At 43.0% G+C, this 17,178-nt stretch overlaps 1 protein-coding gene across 1 annotated transcript in view; it reads right to left on the reverse strand.

Annotated features, from left to right (window-relative positions):
• Positions 1–1,732: 1,732 nt before the first annotated feature.
• The window catches only part of topbp1 (DNA topoisomerase II binding protein 1), a 33,191-nt gene continuing 17,745 nt past the window's right edge, over positions 1,733–17,178 (reverse strand). The window contains exons 23-29 of the mRNA XM_079489174.1: positions 15,417–15,550; positions 14,193–14,286; positions 13,016–13,179; positions 12,361–12,489; positions 4,139–4,228; positions 3,565–3,726; positions 1,733–1,947 (exon numbers count right to left, since the gene is read on the reverse strand). Of these exons, the coding sequence (XP_079345300.1) occupies positions 1,834–1,947; positions 3,565–3,726; positions 4,139–4,228; positions 12,361–12,489; positions 13,016–13,179; positions 14,193–14,286; positions 15,417–15,550 (887 nt within the window). The 3' untranslated portion in view covers positions 1,733–1,833. The remainder of the gene's footprint in view (positions 1,948–3,564; positions 3,727–4,138; positions 4,229–12,360; positions 12,490–13,015; positions 13,180–14,192; positions 14,287–15,416; positions 15,551–17,178) is intronic.

Raw genomic sequence — 17,178 nt, forward strand, 5'->3', positions numbered from 1 at the left:
CCGGTGATGGGGTTAGGGAAGGTTAATTCTGAGATAAGCCCCTTGAGTTGCAGCAACTCGTTTTCAAGGGGGTCCTCAAGTTTACGGTATTCTAATTACTGCTATTATAGGTATAGGGGATGGGGTTATAGGCATTAGGGTACAGATTCTAGCAGCAGTGCAGTCTCCAGCTCTACAGGAACACCCCCCCCCACTCCAGACGATCGAACAGAAAATGGTTGTTGGAATTGTACTTTGCCGCTGTTCCTGTGCTATAGTGCCATGTCCCTCAGGAACACTATCCTATAGGCTATAGCTCAGCATTCCTTGTCACAGGCAGCAGCGAAGCACAATAATGCCATTAATGCCTCACCACCACCACTAACCATATTCTCTCCAACCATCCACACCCCTTGCCTGTATAATCCCATACATTGCCTGTAAATATTCACATACGTACCATTCAAACAGCAGTTCAAAGCCGATTCTGAAGGGCGGGCAGGCAGGCAGAAGGCTGGATTAACCATGATGAGGTACTTATTCTCCACGTTTGGGTGGGTGGTGGAATTTGTACCCTCTCATCCGGCATCCTGGCATCATGAAACCGTGGAGTGAATGATGCCAGATCAAGATCTAAATAAACAAAACAAAAATCTTGCTGTTTACTGTATTGGGGACTATCTGACACAAGTGGCTCATAATCACTGGGCGGGATACAGAACACAGTAACACACCCAAGCTGAGTCATGTTGTCAGGTTTCATTAAACCCTGCATTTTGTGAGAGTTGGAAATCTCCATATTTTAACCGTAAATTGGTGCCCTATGGCCTACTGTATACTACTTGATCATCACAAACAGCGTCACACAAAATAATCAAAAGTAGCAGATGTGCAAGCTCGATACACAGCGCAAAGCAATGTGTTTTGAGCTTACATAGGTCTGCTAGTTTTACGTTTTTGAATTTTAATCCTGAAAAGTATCAGATTTAGACATGAGGTTTCCACCCGACAGACGATTTAAAAAATGAACATTGGACAGCATGATGATTAAAAAGATACCAAATGGACAAAGCAGCTGCCAAAGAGGCTCCCTGCTTTTGAAGTTTTACCTCCATACATTTTACAATTTTAACACATGTATAGGGTGCAGGGTGTCGAACTAAAACACACAATTATTATTAAACATGCAGCAAAATGATGTCATAATCTGAATCATAGTGATGTATCATGATCAGGTCCTGTGAGAGAGGGGAAGCTGGGAGGACTTGCAATTTGCACCAACATGTACTGTAACAAGATAGTAGTATAACAGATGCCACACATACAATAATAAAATAAGAATTACACTGTATTTTATGTACATTATATGACAACAATAGATATACTTGTTGTGCCTCATACACTGGTTCTAAAGGCCTATATTCATACTATACATACTGTATATTCATACAAAAAGGTGAGTCGCTTATCACCTCGTTTTCGGTGGTCACCTTAACACCTAAAACTGGAGTATGAACAGGCCTCAAGGATGAGTGACACTGAAGAAGAGCATCACTTTAAGAGGACTGTGCAAAAGCACACAGGTGCATTTAGCTAATGAACAGGCATTGCCCCCTACAGGTCAGAACATGTTAGTGCAGCTTTTTGCAAAAAGTGAACCGGCTCATTTTACCATTATGCCAACTCACCATTACCATTATGGTTTCTTCTCTGCAGGCAGCCAGCAAAGATTAACATATAAACGCCATACAACTTTACAACATTGCATTTAATTTATTATCATTTATTTACATAACGTGTAGAACAGAATTAGGATGTAGAAAATAACATTGACAACAATATGGTACAGAAGTTTCACTTCAGACGGGACTTCTTCAGCTTGGAGGTGTCCGTTGATGCTTTGCGTTTGCGGGACGGAGTGTTCTGGTTCTCCTCCAGGTAGTACATCTCTATGGGTGGTGTTGGATCCTATACATAACATAAGAGCGATCGTAGTTAGAGATGTTTTCCTTTAATTCCTTACCAATACCGATTCCCATAACTTGCGTATTATCAGTCAATACAGAGTACACGATACCAGTGTATAAAAATAAAATACAAAAAATGAATCATACTCATGTGAAATGAGGGGCGGCTGGTACTGTTTGTTTAAAGTTTGAAACTTGTTTATTCTAATTTAATTGACCCAGTTTTGAGTATTTTGCTAGTGATGTAGTGATGCTAATGATGTCAATTAATCATTGCGTTCACATGGGGCAGATTAAACGATGCAGTCGACCATTCATTGTCAAAGGAAGCTAGACATGACGTTCATTACTAGTGGATGATAATCTGCAACGTAAAACATGGTTTGTTTGTCGAGTCTGTAAACGGCTAAATTGTCACCAGATGGAAGCATAGGATTAGGAGACGATACACAGCTATCAGAGCTTGTACACACTCTGTTCTCCGCAATAATTCCAGAGTTCTCGTCTGAACACCAGGGCTGGCTGGACTGGGTCAAAAATTAATCCCTGACATTTGGCCCAAAAACAAAATTAAAAGAAGATTGAAAGAATATTTTGTTTTCGTTGGATAACAACATTTTGTCTACAATTCCATGCTGTATTGATTTGGCACCATTAGGAGAGATAACAGGCATATGATCAAAATAACAATTATTTTACATTCTCTAATTGTGTAGACTAGTTGTAAATTAAACAATGGGATGCAGATGTTTAATAATAATGTAACTCTTGATCGCGTACATTTTTTACGCTCTCAAGAGTTAAAGATCTAATAAGGGTCCATTTGGTTACCAACTCTCCATCATTTAACTGGGGACCACCTGGAAGCCCCTCAAGGACCACTGGTTGAAAACCACTGGATTAATTTAAATCATAGATTTTCTTTTTTGTTGGTCTAAATTCTTATCCCATGATTTTGTAACCCATTTTTTCACCCGGTGCCAACTGCCTAAAATGAAATCCTCTCCTCTCCAGAACTCTCCTTCTGCCAACCTGGGGAGAACCCCAGACTGAGCTCATGCTTCCTTCAATGCATGAGGAGTGAGCAGGTCACTTCTTATCACCTGACAGGGTTGTTTCCCGGGTAGGACATGGAAGGAAAATTTTTATTCCAACCAGCTCCTTTGCCCTCCATCAGGCGCCCCGGCTGACCAGGGGGAGGCAGTTTGTATGTTTTTTGTGAGGGTACGTACCCTAGGGGACATGGGGAGAACATGCAAACTCCACACAGAAAGGCCCTTTCGGCAAACAATGCGGAGGAGAGAACACACCACCAGTGCCCACCCCACAGCGTCCCCGGCAGGAATTGAACCTGGGACCTTCTAGCTGTGAGGCAACAGCGCTACTGTGCCACCGTGCCCCCTAAATCATAGTAGTTAACACACAGAAATGCTCAGAAATCTATCATGGCTTACTGTTGAGATTTGAGAGTAGATTACATTTACGTACGTATTCTTACCTTTTTCAGAAATGTTTTAATTGACAAAAAAACTGACATAATGTCTTTAACCAGATAGGATACACAAGAGATGAACATAACCATGTTATGATCTCCTAATAAACAACAATGGCCACTGACCTGCATGAGATAATCTGCGATGTATTCTGGCTTCAAGCACGTGACTCCCTGGGCGGCAGCATCGGTCAGGTCCACTCGGGCATCTTCGGGTTTCAGCCATGCAAAGTTTGCAAACAGGTGAGTGGCCTCTTTGTACAGATGTGGGGAGGAACCGGGGAGGACCTGTGAGAAGAAGCCAAGCAGTGTTGAACTGTTGATTGTGACAGCAGCAGTTTTGATTCACTTTTACATTATCCTCAGGGCTTGTCTGAGGACGACCGAGAGCGATTGTCTTTTGAATACAAGTTTTAGTCACATTTTAGTCATCTGAAATGATTTAGTTTTAGTCGAATAAATATCATAAGATTTTAAACTAAAATGTATGTTGGCGGGCCAATCAGGCATCATAATGCCTGATTTTACACTTTGTTGCATGCTGACGTAAATTCTTATCCCACGGCCAATTACATCAATTTGGGGGTCCTTGACGTGAAAATGTTTGACAACCAGTGTTGCACTAGGGAAAGGCTAACAAATAACCATTGTTGCTTCTTTTCTTTTATGCCACAGCAGAGAAAGCGGTTAGTTTACCAACCGTGGCTCCACCAGACTGCAGTAGACGCTTGAATCCTGCCTCTCTGTTTGGGTCCATGTTCAGGATGACTTTCCAACCACTGAATGATCCCTGACGTCAAAAACACAAAAACATGTTTTTTGATTGATTGAATACTTTATTAGTCAGAAATGTAAATAGCACGTCGTGTGGTACAGTCAGACATTACAGCTGAAAGGATGTACAACAAAAATGTCCTGGCGACTTGTTTCCATTGTGATCTTACGTATTCAATTAATCAACTTAGCATAAACAATTAATTAACAAAAGAATACAATCAACAAATACTATGGGCCCGATTCACAACGCTGGTAGTAAATTACATGTAAATAACGTGACTAAAAGAGGGTGTATGGTCTAAAGAATCAACATGCAATTCATGCCAAACAAAAACTAATAAAGCATACTGGACTGGTATATTGACAAGTAAGAAATTAAGATAAACCGCCTGCACATGTGTCAGGCAGGTTATTAGAATATTTAAAGAGTTACAACAATAGCATTAATTAAGTAAAAGCTTTGTGCAGTAGTGAGTTTTAAGATGTTGAAAAGGGGACACCGAGTTTGCCTGCCTGATTGATTTTGTGAGAGAAATAAGCAACACGGGTCTATGAAAACAAGTCCAAAGGAAGCGATCATTATTATAATATGCCACATGAGTACTTTTATAATCGGATATTTGAAAATAGCAGATCTACAAGCTCACAACGTTGTGAGCTACTAGCACCACTACCAACAGTATATTTACAAGCGACTATACAGCCCAAAGTCGATTATAATGTGCAGACATGGCAACACAGTCGGTCACGGTTAGTGACAAAGCTGAGACTTTGGAACCGTTAGCAGGGCCCTGCTGGATGATCTCAGGCAGTGACCAGGTTCACAGAGAGCTAGAAGGCAGGAGTCTGACAATTCAGGGCTTTAAAAACAAGCAGTAGAATCTTAAAACCAATGTGTGTGATATTGCTCACTTCTTACTGTAAGTGTTAAAAGCCTGACAGCAGTTGTTGTGTATCAGTTAGTCTTTGTATGTTTCCCTTGCTGACAAACTGATTTAAGTGCTTTGCAATAGCAAGTCGGCCGGAGATAAAAGCATGGATGACCTTTTCTAGGTGTGCAGGGAAAAAGAAATGGCCTGACCTTCGTTAGCCGACTCAGTTGGGCAACGCAGAAAAGAAGCACTTTAGCCACCTGAATGTCAAAAGACAGCTCAGCTAACATGACACCTACAGTATGTTGCAAGGCTGAGGCTCATTTCGAACATTGTTAGAAAGGGCAGCCAGACTAGAAGCAAGATCACTGACTGACGCTGCTTTATATGAACAAATTTTATGGCTAAATGCAGAGAACGTATTTTCGAAAGCCATACAGTATGTGCAAAATGCATCTTTTTCAATAATATTTGTATTGATTTTTACATTTTATGACGAAGACAAAACAAAAACAGACAGACAGCTCAGCTCAGACACGTTGCAAAACAAAGGACACAGATAACCTACTTATGTCAAGCAGTAAGTCCAGCTGTGATGCTGTCTGTGGTGCTGTAATGGCTGTCTTTTTCTGTCTCATTCGGTTTCTGTTTGTAATGTTTTGCTTTTTTTTATTGGAAATATTACAGGATTAAGCGGGACTAGACGGTAATATTGCTCACTTGCACTTACATTATTTTGCATGTGGGCAGAAGCGGTGGTTAGAAATGAACTGTGGAAAATAACATTGACACGGAGACTTTTCAAGATGGCGGCAAGCTAGACGGACGTGTGTCTCTCAACTCCGCAGCTTGTTACAAATTATTTAACAAAAAAAACAGACTAATGGAAAAGTGAGCAGTTTTATTTAAGCAACCTGATGATGAATAACAAAAGAATGCCCAAACGAGGTGGCAAAAACCAAGCCAAGTTGAGCTTTGGTTCTGCTGGGTCCAAGGAAAGCGGGGAAGCTAATGCTAGCAACATGGCTGGGGCTGAGAGCTCGGGAGCTGAGGGGGAAGACACGGGCCGTCGCTCAGAGAGTGCAAGTTGCTCTATTCTCGAGGCTATCAAGGAGATGAAATCCGAATTCTCACAAAAGTTAGATTCAGTCATGTCGGCGATTGAAGGTATGAAGAAAGAGGTCGGAGATTGCAAAGAACGAGTCAAGGGTGCGGAGACTCGCATCTCTGGCACTGAGGACATTGTTGCTAGCTTACAGGCTAAGGTCCAGGACCTGGAAAAGAAGTACAAGCAAATGGAGCTAAAGGTTCTGAGCGGAGAAACAAGGTCCAGAAGATCCAATGTGAGATTGGTAAATTTGCCAGAGAAGACAGAGGGTTCTGATGCTTGTGACTTTCTCGAGCAGTGGCTGGTAAAAACATTGGACTTAACGTCGAAGCTAACCATTGAAGTGGCCCACAGGATTGGGCCGAGAAGAGAAGACAACGCTCCTCCGAGGACTCTCATCATGAAATTCCTGGACAATAGAGACAAGGTGAAGGTGATGAGGGCTGCTCGAACCAAGGGCCAAATCAAGCACGGGGATACATCTATAAAACTTTATCCCGATTTAACCGATGAGGTGCGCAAGCAGCAAAAAGTTTTTGACTCTGTCCGACAAAAACTTCGAGAGATCCCTGGGCTACGTCAAGGAATAATGTTTCCAGCTAGGTTATTGGTGACATATAAAAACAAAACTCAGTCCTTTGACAAACCAGCGGACGTGGATGACTTTATTCGACGAATAAAAGACGTGTCTGGAGCAGTCAGCAGTGGAGCCGCGGAGAAGTGAGGATGTGAGGTAGGCTGGCTAGCTAGCTAGCCCGAGGCAGCTAAACCAACACGGGGCACAGAACTTTTTATATATCCCTTTAATGTATTTTTTTCTATACAGTAAACCGTGATATAATTTTGATATGTTCAGATCATAGTTGTGCTCGGCACGCGATATTATTTTATACTGAGTTGTACTCTGAATGACGTTAAATGTTTTGGTTTTAGTGTCTCGATTTGTTTTGAATGATATGCTAGCTTGTTGTTATCTTGGAGCTACTGTTAGCTGAAGGCTAATATGTTGGGGGCCGTGGGGGTTCTTTTTTTCTCCCCGTCTTTGTTTATGGTTCAGGCTGATGTTGTTTTTTGGTTGGGGAAGCTTTATATTATTATTATCCTATAACTAGATCGTGTGGTTTGTACTTATTATAGTAATTGGGGATAAATGATGACACTATAGTACCGTGTCTCGGCACGGGACTCAATTTCCCATGATGCATCTGGGTCCCGGTTTTGTATTTCAGTTCCGGATCATTGTACAGACCTAAGGGTCATCTTAATTTTGAGGGAGCACCACTGCTGGTACCCTCCGGTACTACACCCGGATTTATAGTATAGCATTTTGTGTAGTGTCCCCTGCCACAGGGCTTTCATGGCACAACTTTGAAGGGATAGATTGCAGAATAGTGTACTCTTTTGGTACACATTTATATTTCGTTTTACATTAAATACACAATCTAAATTTAAAAGAAGGCAATGGGTGGGGGGGGGGGGGGATTTAATAAAACCAGGAAAACTATGTTTTTGGATAGTTCACTACTAAGGGTTGTGTGTGCACATGTATGTATATGCATGCATGTGCGTGTATGTGCATGTGTATATACAGTATTATTATACAAAAAATAATTTATTAAAAAATAAAGTATAATTATATTATATATTTAAAAAAAAAAAAAGAGAGATGGGGGAAGGGAAAAGATTAAACATCGGTTGTAAAAAAAAATATTTTATTTTTTTTATTTATTTTTTATTTTCTGCTCAAGGTCTAATACTATGGTTTAAATTCTGTTTTCACTTATATTGGGGGAGGGAGAGTTTATCACGAGGCGAATGGTGATGCTGGGTCATTCCTCACATTGTGTGGAGTGGTCTTTAACCTTTTTGAAGTGGGAAGCAGGGGGGGGGGGCAAGCCTACTCGATGGGCTCAGGGGTTTTGGGGTTTTTGTTTTTCAGGCTCACTGTCGCAGCCTTTGTTTTCATGTTATGTGTTTATTTGTTTGTTGAAGGCACTGCTCTAAATTCAGGTTCAGAAAAGTCATTTGAGATATGTGATTATGGCTAGAGAATTGGAGGTTAAATTCACTTCATGGAATTGTAGGGGTTTACAAAAAATCAAAAAGGTTAAGCAGGTGATGGGAAGGTTAAAAGATATCCACTCGAGTATTGTCTTTCTCCAGGAAACGCATTTGATACTGAATGAGGATATTAGGATTAGGAAAAGATGGCGAGGGGAGGTGTTTTCAGCACCTTTCACTTCCCAGGCTAGGGGGGTCATGACTCTTATACACAAATCTATCCCATTTAATGTTACTAAGGTAATTGCCGATAAAATGGGGCGATATTTGATAATTCAAGGTAATCTTTTTGCAGAGTGTCTTATTTTGGTAAATATCTACGCACCGAACAATGATGACCCAAAGTTTTTCAGTAACTTATTTATATTATTGACATCTCTTGGGGGTCATTATCTGATAGCGGGGGACTGGAATGTGACCCCTAATCCTACTGAAGATAGATCTACTCATTCAGACAAAACTCACTCTAAAAGTAGGGAAGTTATTCACCAGTTTTCCAAAGACTTAAATCTTAGAGACATATGGAGAGATAGAAACCCTGGTGTATCTGCATACTCATGCTATTCTAGTACATACAAAACGTACAGTAGAATTGATTTATTTCTGGTTTCTGCAAGTCTTGTAAATAGAGTTAAGGACTGTGTGTATGATAGTATCCTAATTTCAGATCATGCTCCTAATAGTTTGATTTATGTAGACCCAGGTCGGATGCGGGACCCCCCTAAGTGGAGGTTTGAGCAGAGATGGCTCCAGGACCCTGAGCTGATAACTTTTTTGGAAGAACAAATAGACACCTATTTTGCTACAAATACGGATGAAACATCGGCAACTATAAGGTGGGAAGCATTTAAGGCTTTTATTAGGGGACAGATTATAAATTTTACGAGCTCCAAAACAAAGAAAAACAAACAAAAAGTTATATTACTGGAATCAAAAATTAAAGCTATGGAAGGTTCTTACTTTAAGAAGCCTTGTCCTAAATTACATCAGGAAATATTATTATTACGTGCACAATATAATGAAATATCCGCTTCCAAAGCAGCAGCTAATTTGTTAAAGCTCAAACAAACTATCTTTGACCAGGGTGAGAAGTCTGGCAGGGTTCTAGCCTGGCGCATTAAACAAATGCAAACTGAAAGAGCAATCAACATGTTAAAAAATGATGTTGGGGAGACGATAGAAGACCCTATCCAAATTTGCGAGGCATTTAGAGATTATTATGGTAAATTATATAGCTCCGAGACAAATCAAGAAGATGTAGTTGAGAGCTCCTTTTTGGATGGAATTAATATTCCTAAAATTCGAGAGGAAGACAGTAAAAAGCTGGGGGCAGATGTGAGTATTGGTGAGATTTTGGAGGCAATGAGTAATATGAAGTCTGGAAAAGCTGCAGGGCCTGATGGTCTGCCGATAGACATTTATAAAAGATTTGCGGGCAGATTGGCGAGACCCCTCTTGGACATGTATACTGAATCTTTTGAAGAGGGAGTATTGCCTCCCACTTTGAGAGGAGCCCTCATTATACTTTTGCCAAAACCTGGTAAATCAAATGATAGATGCGAAAATATGCGTCCAATCAGCCTCTTAAATTCTGATCTTAAGATACTTTGCAAAATACTTGCAAAGAGACTAGAACTTATTCTACCTGAAATTATAGATGAGGACCAGAATGGGTTCATGGTGGCCCGCCAGGGTTTTCACAATGTAAGGAGAGTATTGGATTTATTGCATGTCCAGGAGGGGGCGCCAGATACAGCCTTTTTATCTCTCGATGGGGAAAAAGCTTTCGACCGCGTAGAGTGGCCGTTTCTATTCGAGCTTCTTGGTCGATTTGGCTTGGGGGAGAACTTTTGTAAATGGGTAAGACTGTTGTATAACGATCCATATGCAGAAATACTAACCAACAATAATATATCTAGACCGATTAGGATCCATAGAGGCTGTAGACAGGGATGCCCTTTATCACCACTCTTATTTTTGATCGCAATTGAACCATTTGCAATTGCTGTAAGGGAACATACACTAATTACAGGTATTAATATAGAAAATCTAGAGCACCGCATATCTTTATATGCTGATGATGTAATATTATTCCTGAAAAATTTAGAGATATCTGTCCCAGCTATTCTGGATCTAATAACTTCGTATGGTCGCATATCTGGCTACAAAGTAAACAACTCTAAGTCATCCATTATGCTTCTGAACTCGGAAGAAAGATCAAACCCTCCCGGTCATGTTCGTCACTTCAGACCAGTAAATGCCTTTACTTATTTGGGAATCCAAATCGTGCCAAGGTTGGAAGAGGTTGTGAATGCCAATTATGACCCAATTTTAGCCACAATCGAAAATTCAATTAATAGATGGTCAAGTCTTTCAATATCTTTGATCGGCAGAATTAATATACTCAAAATGAATGTACTTCCCAAGCTATTGTATTTATTTCAGAACGTACCCTTGTCACCTCCACCAAACTTCTTTTCTAGAACCAGGAAATTGTTTACCAACTTTATTTGGAACAATAGACGTCCTAGACTTAGATTGTCCTTACTTTATCTACCCTATGATAGGGGAGGATTACAGTGTCCTAACTTGCTGTGGTATTTTTGGGCAGCTCAATTGAGAACACTAATGTTCTACTTTACAACGGATGCGGCGCCGGCATGGAAAGATGTGGAATCAAGCTCCTTGAAGTTACCACTCCCCCTTTATATTTACTCAGATACTTATAAAAACCTAAAAAGAATTACAAGCAATCCTATAGTTAAAACAATGATTGAAGTCTGGCATGAGGTTAATATATTTTTGGGAGAACATCCACGTCTCTCTCGCTTCAGCCCAATATGGGGTAATAATCAATTTGTGCCAGGTAGAGCTGATGGGGGGTTTAAATTGTGGGCTGATAGGGGAATAGGTCAATTAAGGGATGTATTTGAGAGGGGTCGGGGGAGTATGCTCTCGTTTGAGGAACTGGTCATTAAATATGATATCCCTCGCAAACACTTCTTTAAATATCTGCAACTGAGGGACTTTATTAGAACTAATCTGGGGCAATCCATGCTGGCCCCATCCATGTCTGTGCTGGAGAAAGCTTTGGTTAATGACCCATTCGGAAGGGGGTTAATATCAGATTTCTACGCCCTATTGGTTGACTTTTCTCCGGAATCCTCGGAAGATAGGCTTAATGCCTGGAGAACAGATATTCAGGAGGATTTAACAGTGGAACAATGGAGTACGGCTTGTGCACAAGCTCAATCCCAGACTGGGAATACTCGTCTAAAACTTCTACAATACAATTGGCTTATGAGAGTGTACATTACACCAGTGAAACTTAATAAGTATAATTGTAATATTCCAGATGTATGCACCAGATGCGGTGAAGATAGAGGCACATTGTTCCACTGTCTATGGTCCTGTCCAAAATTGATTGAGTTTTGGGGGAAGGTCGGGCAGGAAATACAGAAGATTTTGTCAATAAATATTGTACCAGAACCAAAGTTCTTCCTGCTCGGTCTATATCCGGAGGGACACAAGATAAAGCGTAATGAACAAATGTTTATAGATATATGTCTTTTACAAGCTAAGAGAGTGATAGCATTGACCTGGAAGAGGCCGGACAAACCAAGTATTACACAGTGGTTCAGAGAATTGTCTTTATGTCTACCTTTGGAAAAGATTGCATACATTCTTAAGGACAAACAAGAAATGTTTCAGGAGGTGTGGGGCCGTTTTATGAGATACATAAAGAACAATAATTTGTCACATCTAATGGATGGAGCTGAAGAGGAGTAGTGCTGTTGTTGTTGTTGTTTTTTGTTTTGTTTTGTTGTTTTTGGTTATTGTTGTTTTGCTTTCTTTATATCAGTAATTGTCTTGTACTGTTCATTGTTGTTTTTTGTATATGTGTATTGTCATTTGTGTGTAAAAAGGAAAATAAATATATTGTTGAAAAAAAGAAATGAACTGTGGTCGGCAGGAAACAAAACTATTGTGGGCGTTGGCTACACAAGACAATCGCCGACAGATAGGGCACAAGTACTGCAGCACATATGCATGACAGGGACTTCTATATTATATCACTACTGCACCAATTGAGTTTAAATGTACCTGTTGGTCTGGACGTCCCTGCAGGGCCTTCCTCCAGCGCATGGCTGCAATGGCCAGTTTCTTCTGCATGGAGGCAATGGAGGGCAAGGCATCCAGGATAGAACTGCTACCCCACTCATAGTCCTCTTCCTGGAACAACATGCGCACAGACACAGGACACATACACATGGGCAAGAAAGTTAGTCCTGCCACCATTATGTCAAAACCAATGTCTCTAGTAAAAATCACACCCGTGTGAAGTGAGTGGTGCAACACCGTGTGGGGGTCCCCGGACGTTCCAGACCCACAGGAACGGCCCAGGGTGCCAGCCCGGCCCGGTTCCGGCGAGCCGCCCCGCGTCCGAAATGGTTGAGAAATGACAGTGTTACCGTGTGGGGGTCGCCAGGGGGTCCCCTCTAATGTACTGTACCGTCACCCGAAATCATCATATATACAGTTAATATGTGTGTGTGTGTTAGGCTGCGCAACAGTGACACTTGGTGGTGAAAACCAACCAAACGCTATTTTCGTGCTCGGAGTCCCCAGGACCTTTTTGTGTTATCCTTTTAGCTTGCATGTCTTGTATTTCTGTATACATTTCTGACTAATAAAGTAATCAATCAATCCAAAAACCAAAATAAAATGAAGACTGATGCTGCTGCAGTGAGATCCTGACCTGGATAAAGTGTCCGGTGGAGCGGCAGGCGTCCAGGTAGGAACGATGCAGGATCCACTTGCCGGCCGCCATGGCGGCCAGGTACTTCTCGTTGCGCAGGGGGCTCCCCACAATCATGTGGGTGCAGCTGTGGTCAAAGGACTGGCCGTCCAGGGCCAGGCCTCCTGGACAAGACAAGACAAGACGAGAGGAAAGGAAACGACAGTCAAGACAAGTCCAGTTGAAACTAGATAGTTATGGCACCTTTACAGTATTACACAGCAAATATAACAATTCACACGCCATGAAGTGCGCTCACCACTGACTCCGAGTCCCTACAGAGCTCTCTGTCTGGGTACGACTGCTGCTGAGTCCTAAAGCTCTCTGCTGTCTGTCTGGGTACGACTGCTGCTCTGAGTCCTAAAGCTCTCTGCTGTCTGTCTGGGTACGACTGCTGCTCTGAGTCCTAGAGCTCTCTGCTGACTGGGTACGACTGCTGCTCTGAGTCCTAGAGCTCTCTGTCTGGGTACGACTGCTGCTCTGAGTCCTAGAGCTCTCTGCTGTCTGGGTACGACTGCTGCTCTGAGTCCTAGAGCTCTCTGCTATTCTAAATCCTTTAGACTCGTTATTGACCTTATACCAACCTTGAAACGTACTTTAGTTACGTCATGAAGAACAGTGGTCCCTTATTGGCCGGTGTAGTACACAGACAACCGATAAAAGAAACGTAAAGCCATATTTATCGAGCTCCTCAATGAGGCGAAGGTATAAAAACTAAATACAGGCTTCCCACACACTTTTCCAAAATGATTCCAGAATATTTAACCCAATTTCCAGGCCTATGTAACAATTATTCAGCGCAATAATAATAGAATGGTATAATTCCATTCCAAAATTGTGCCAATTCTTTTCTACACCACCTATCCTAGGTCACAGGATCACGCTGCAGCACGTTTTGAGCTTGTAGCTCGTCACGTCCGGTTCACAATAGGCTGCAATCACGCAGGCCGTTCGGTGAAAAACGACTTATTAACAAAATATATAGCCAAAAACAATCTATGGCCAAATATTTATCCAGCACTCTTAATGAATTCCAAATCTTTTCCAAGACTGGAAAATATCTTTTCAAATTTAAAAATATTTCCAGGAATTTCATGACCGTGGGAACCCTGTAAATAAAAAGTAAAGCTATATTTACCCAGTTCCTCGATGAGGTGACTGTAATCGATGCGTTCCTGTGGAGTGAGCGAGGACAGCTGAAACCTTGGTGGTTTCTTCTTCTCCTCTGTCTCCTGTGAAGCAACGGAAGGAGAGTTTATAGGACAGCACATCTCATACACAAAGGCAAAAGAGCGCTTAACAGGTTTACTGCCACCAGCCTTCGCAAAGGGGGAAGGCTGAGTTTACCTGTGGCTCGGGTGGTACAGGAGGGTTGGCGAGGGGGAAGGCTTACCTGTGGCTCGGGTGGTACAGGAGGGTTGGCGAAGGGAAGGCTGAGTTTACCTGTGGCTCGGATGGTACAGGAGGGTTGGCGAGGGGGAAGGCTTACCTGTGGCTCGGGTGGTACAGGAGGGTTGGTGAGGGGGAAGGCTGAGTTTACCTGTGGCTCGGGTGGTACAGGAGGGTTGGTGAGGGGGAAGGCTGAGTTTACCTGTGGCTCGGGTTGTACAGGAGGGTTGGCGAGGGGGAAGGCTGAGTTTACCTGTGGCTCGGGTGGTACAGGGGGGTTGGCGAGGGGGAAGTCTGAGTTTACCTGTGGCTCGGGTGGTACAGGGGGGTTGGTGAGGGGGAAGGCTTACCTGTGGCTCGGGTGGTACAGGGGGGTTGGCGAGGGGGAAGGCTGAGTTTACTTGTGGCTCGGGTGGTACAGGAGGGTTGGTGAGGGGGAAGGCTGAGTTTACCTGTGGCTCGGGTGGTACAGGAGGGTTGGTGAGGGGGAAGGCTGAGTTTACCTGTGGCTCGGGTGGTACAGGAGGGTTGGTGAGGGGGAAGGCTGAGTTTACCTGTGGCTCGGGTGGTACAAGGGGGTTGGTGAGGGGGGAGGCTGAGTTTACCTGTGGCTCGGGTGGTACAGGAGGGTTGGCGAGGGGGAAGGCTTACCTGTGGCTCGGGTGGTACAGGGGGGTTGGCGAGAGGGAAGGCTTACCTGTGGCTCGGGTGGTACAGGAGGGTTGGCGAGGGGGAAGGCTTACCTGTGGCTCGGGTGGTACAGGAGGGTTGGCGAGGGGGAAGGCTTACCTGTGGCTCAGGTGGTACAGGGGGGTTGGCGAGGGGGAAGGCTTACCTGTAGCTCAGGTGGTACAGGGGGGTTAGCGAGGGGGAAGGCTTACCTGTGGCTCTGGTGGTACAGGGGGGTTGGCGAGGGGGAAGGCTTACCTGTGGCTCGGGTGGTACAGGAGGGTTGGCGAGGGGGAAGGCCTACCTGTGGCTCGGGTGGTACAGGAGGGTTGGCGAGGGGGAAGGCTATGCTGGGAGCTTTAGGGGTGAGGATGTCATCCTCCACCTCCTCCACTGGAGGGGTCATGGTCCTCTGCTGGTCGATGACGTCACAGACAACTGACGGGTGGAGGGAGAAATCATACTTTAGAGGGGAGCATTGACATTAGAGGGCAAGGGTCAAATTATGAGATGTCTCATCAATCTTATTTTGTGTTCTTATCAGAGAAAAACCTTATCCTCCGTTTTTGAGAGAGATCATATGTCATTAGCACACTAGAGGATAACTGATATATAATCTGTCCGATATAGCAGACATTATTTGATTTATCTTTGACAACATTAAAGATCCCTGCACACAGAGCGCATTTTTTAGCTGCGTTTCTCTGTCGGTTTTCCTAAAAATGCGTCCAGTGTGCAACCACCTTAATACATGAAATATTTACAAATAGAAACTTTTAGCAAATGTACGTTTTTTTTTTAATTGATCACATCATTCTGCACTTGACAAAAACGTTGGGAACCCTCTGAAATACAAAGTGGTGGAAGCTCAGATGCAGAAGAAAATCCAAATATATTGCAGCACAAAAACAGAACAGAAAATCCAAAAAGCCCAGAAGATCGCAAAAATGCAAAATAAACGACTGTTCTTTTCCAAAAGTAAGGCTAAATTCTTTCAACTACAGTGTACCTTCAAAAACACACGAGATAGCGAACCTTTAAAGACATCAGTGTACTCTCAATATCTCAGTGCCTACTGAATGACAAACAGGGTTTAAATATAGAAACAAATCAACGCCATGACGGAACAAAACTCAGGTGTGGTGCTTAACAAGAGGGTGTGGTAGGGAAGGCCGGGGCTCCACTGAGTGTGTTGTGTTGCCTTGCATTTGCACTGCGTCAAAAAATGAACTGGGGCGAATGGGAGGGCCGCCCAGAAGCTGTCCAAACACAACCGTCGGCAGTGGAGAAACCTTCATCGATTAAAAAGGGAACATTCCCTGCGTCGACGATGACGCAGCGCTGACGGACACCTGCAGTGGAGCTTCGGTATAACAAGGAGGCAGGGAAAATAAATGCAAACAATGTCTAAAATGGCCACCAGAGGGCTACCACAATCCCAAACCATGACAGTAATTCCCAATACAGAAATAGCAAGACTTGCTATCTCCGGTTTACTTCCTGTATCTGCGTGAAGTGGGCGGTCTCCTTTTAGGAGGTGGGAAGCAGGTTGGAGTCTATTCATTCCAATGGAAAAGTGAATATGAACACAGCTTCTTTACTTTAGCCTCATGGTCACTGAACCAAATATTGGACCCGATCGCCACAAACCACACAATCTTCCCAAGATTTTCATACTAAAATGTTTTCCAGAGAAAAATCTGGAGAAAATCTACTTTATTATCGAGCTCTCTCTGTCCCAGCAACACACTCTCGTGGGATCTAGCACCAGTAACCAAAGGACGAATCTGCCGCCTGACACCGGCACCCACTTAGGAGACGATTTGTTAGCCTGGATCCAGCCCAAAGATCCCGCCCACTCTCTGAGTGCTTCAAGAGGGACTCTTGAGGGAAGCTACAGTCTGATAATCAGGCTAACGATTTGTAGGATTTGTGTAACCATAATCGAGATGGTCTATCTTCCTAAATTAACCCATTTTGGTGTTTTAAAGCATTATGTTATACTTTAGCTATTGAAAAATAGCAGATCTAGAAACTTGTAGGTCTGCTATTTTAGAAAAATCGTG

This window comes from Electrona antarctica (assembly GCF_951216825.1).
Source record: "Electrona antarctica genome assembly, chromosome: 20".
Classification (NCBI taxonomy): Eukaryota; Metazoa; Chordata; class Actinopteri; order Myctophiformes; family Myctophidae; genus Electrona; species Electrona antarctica.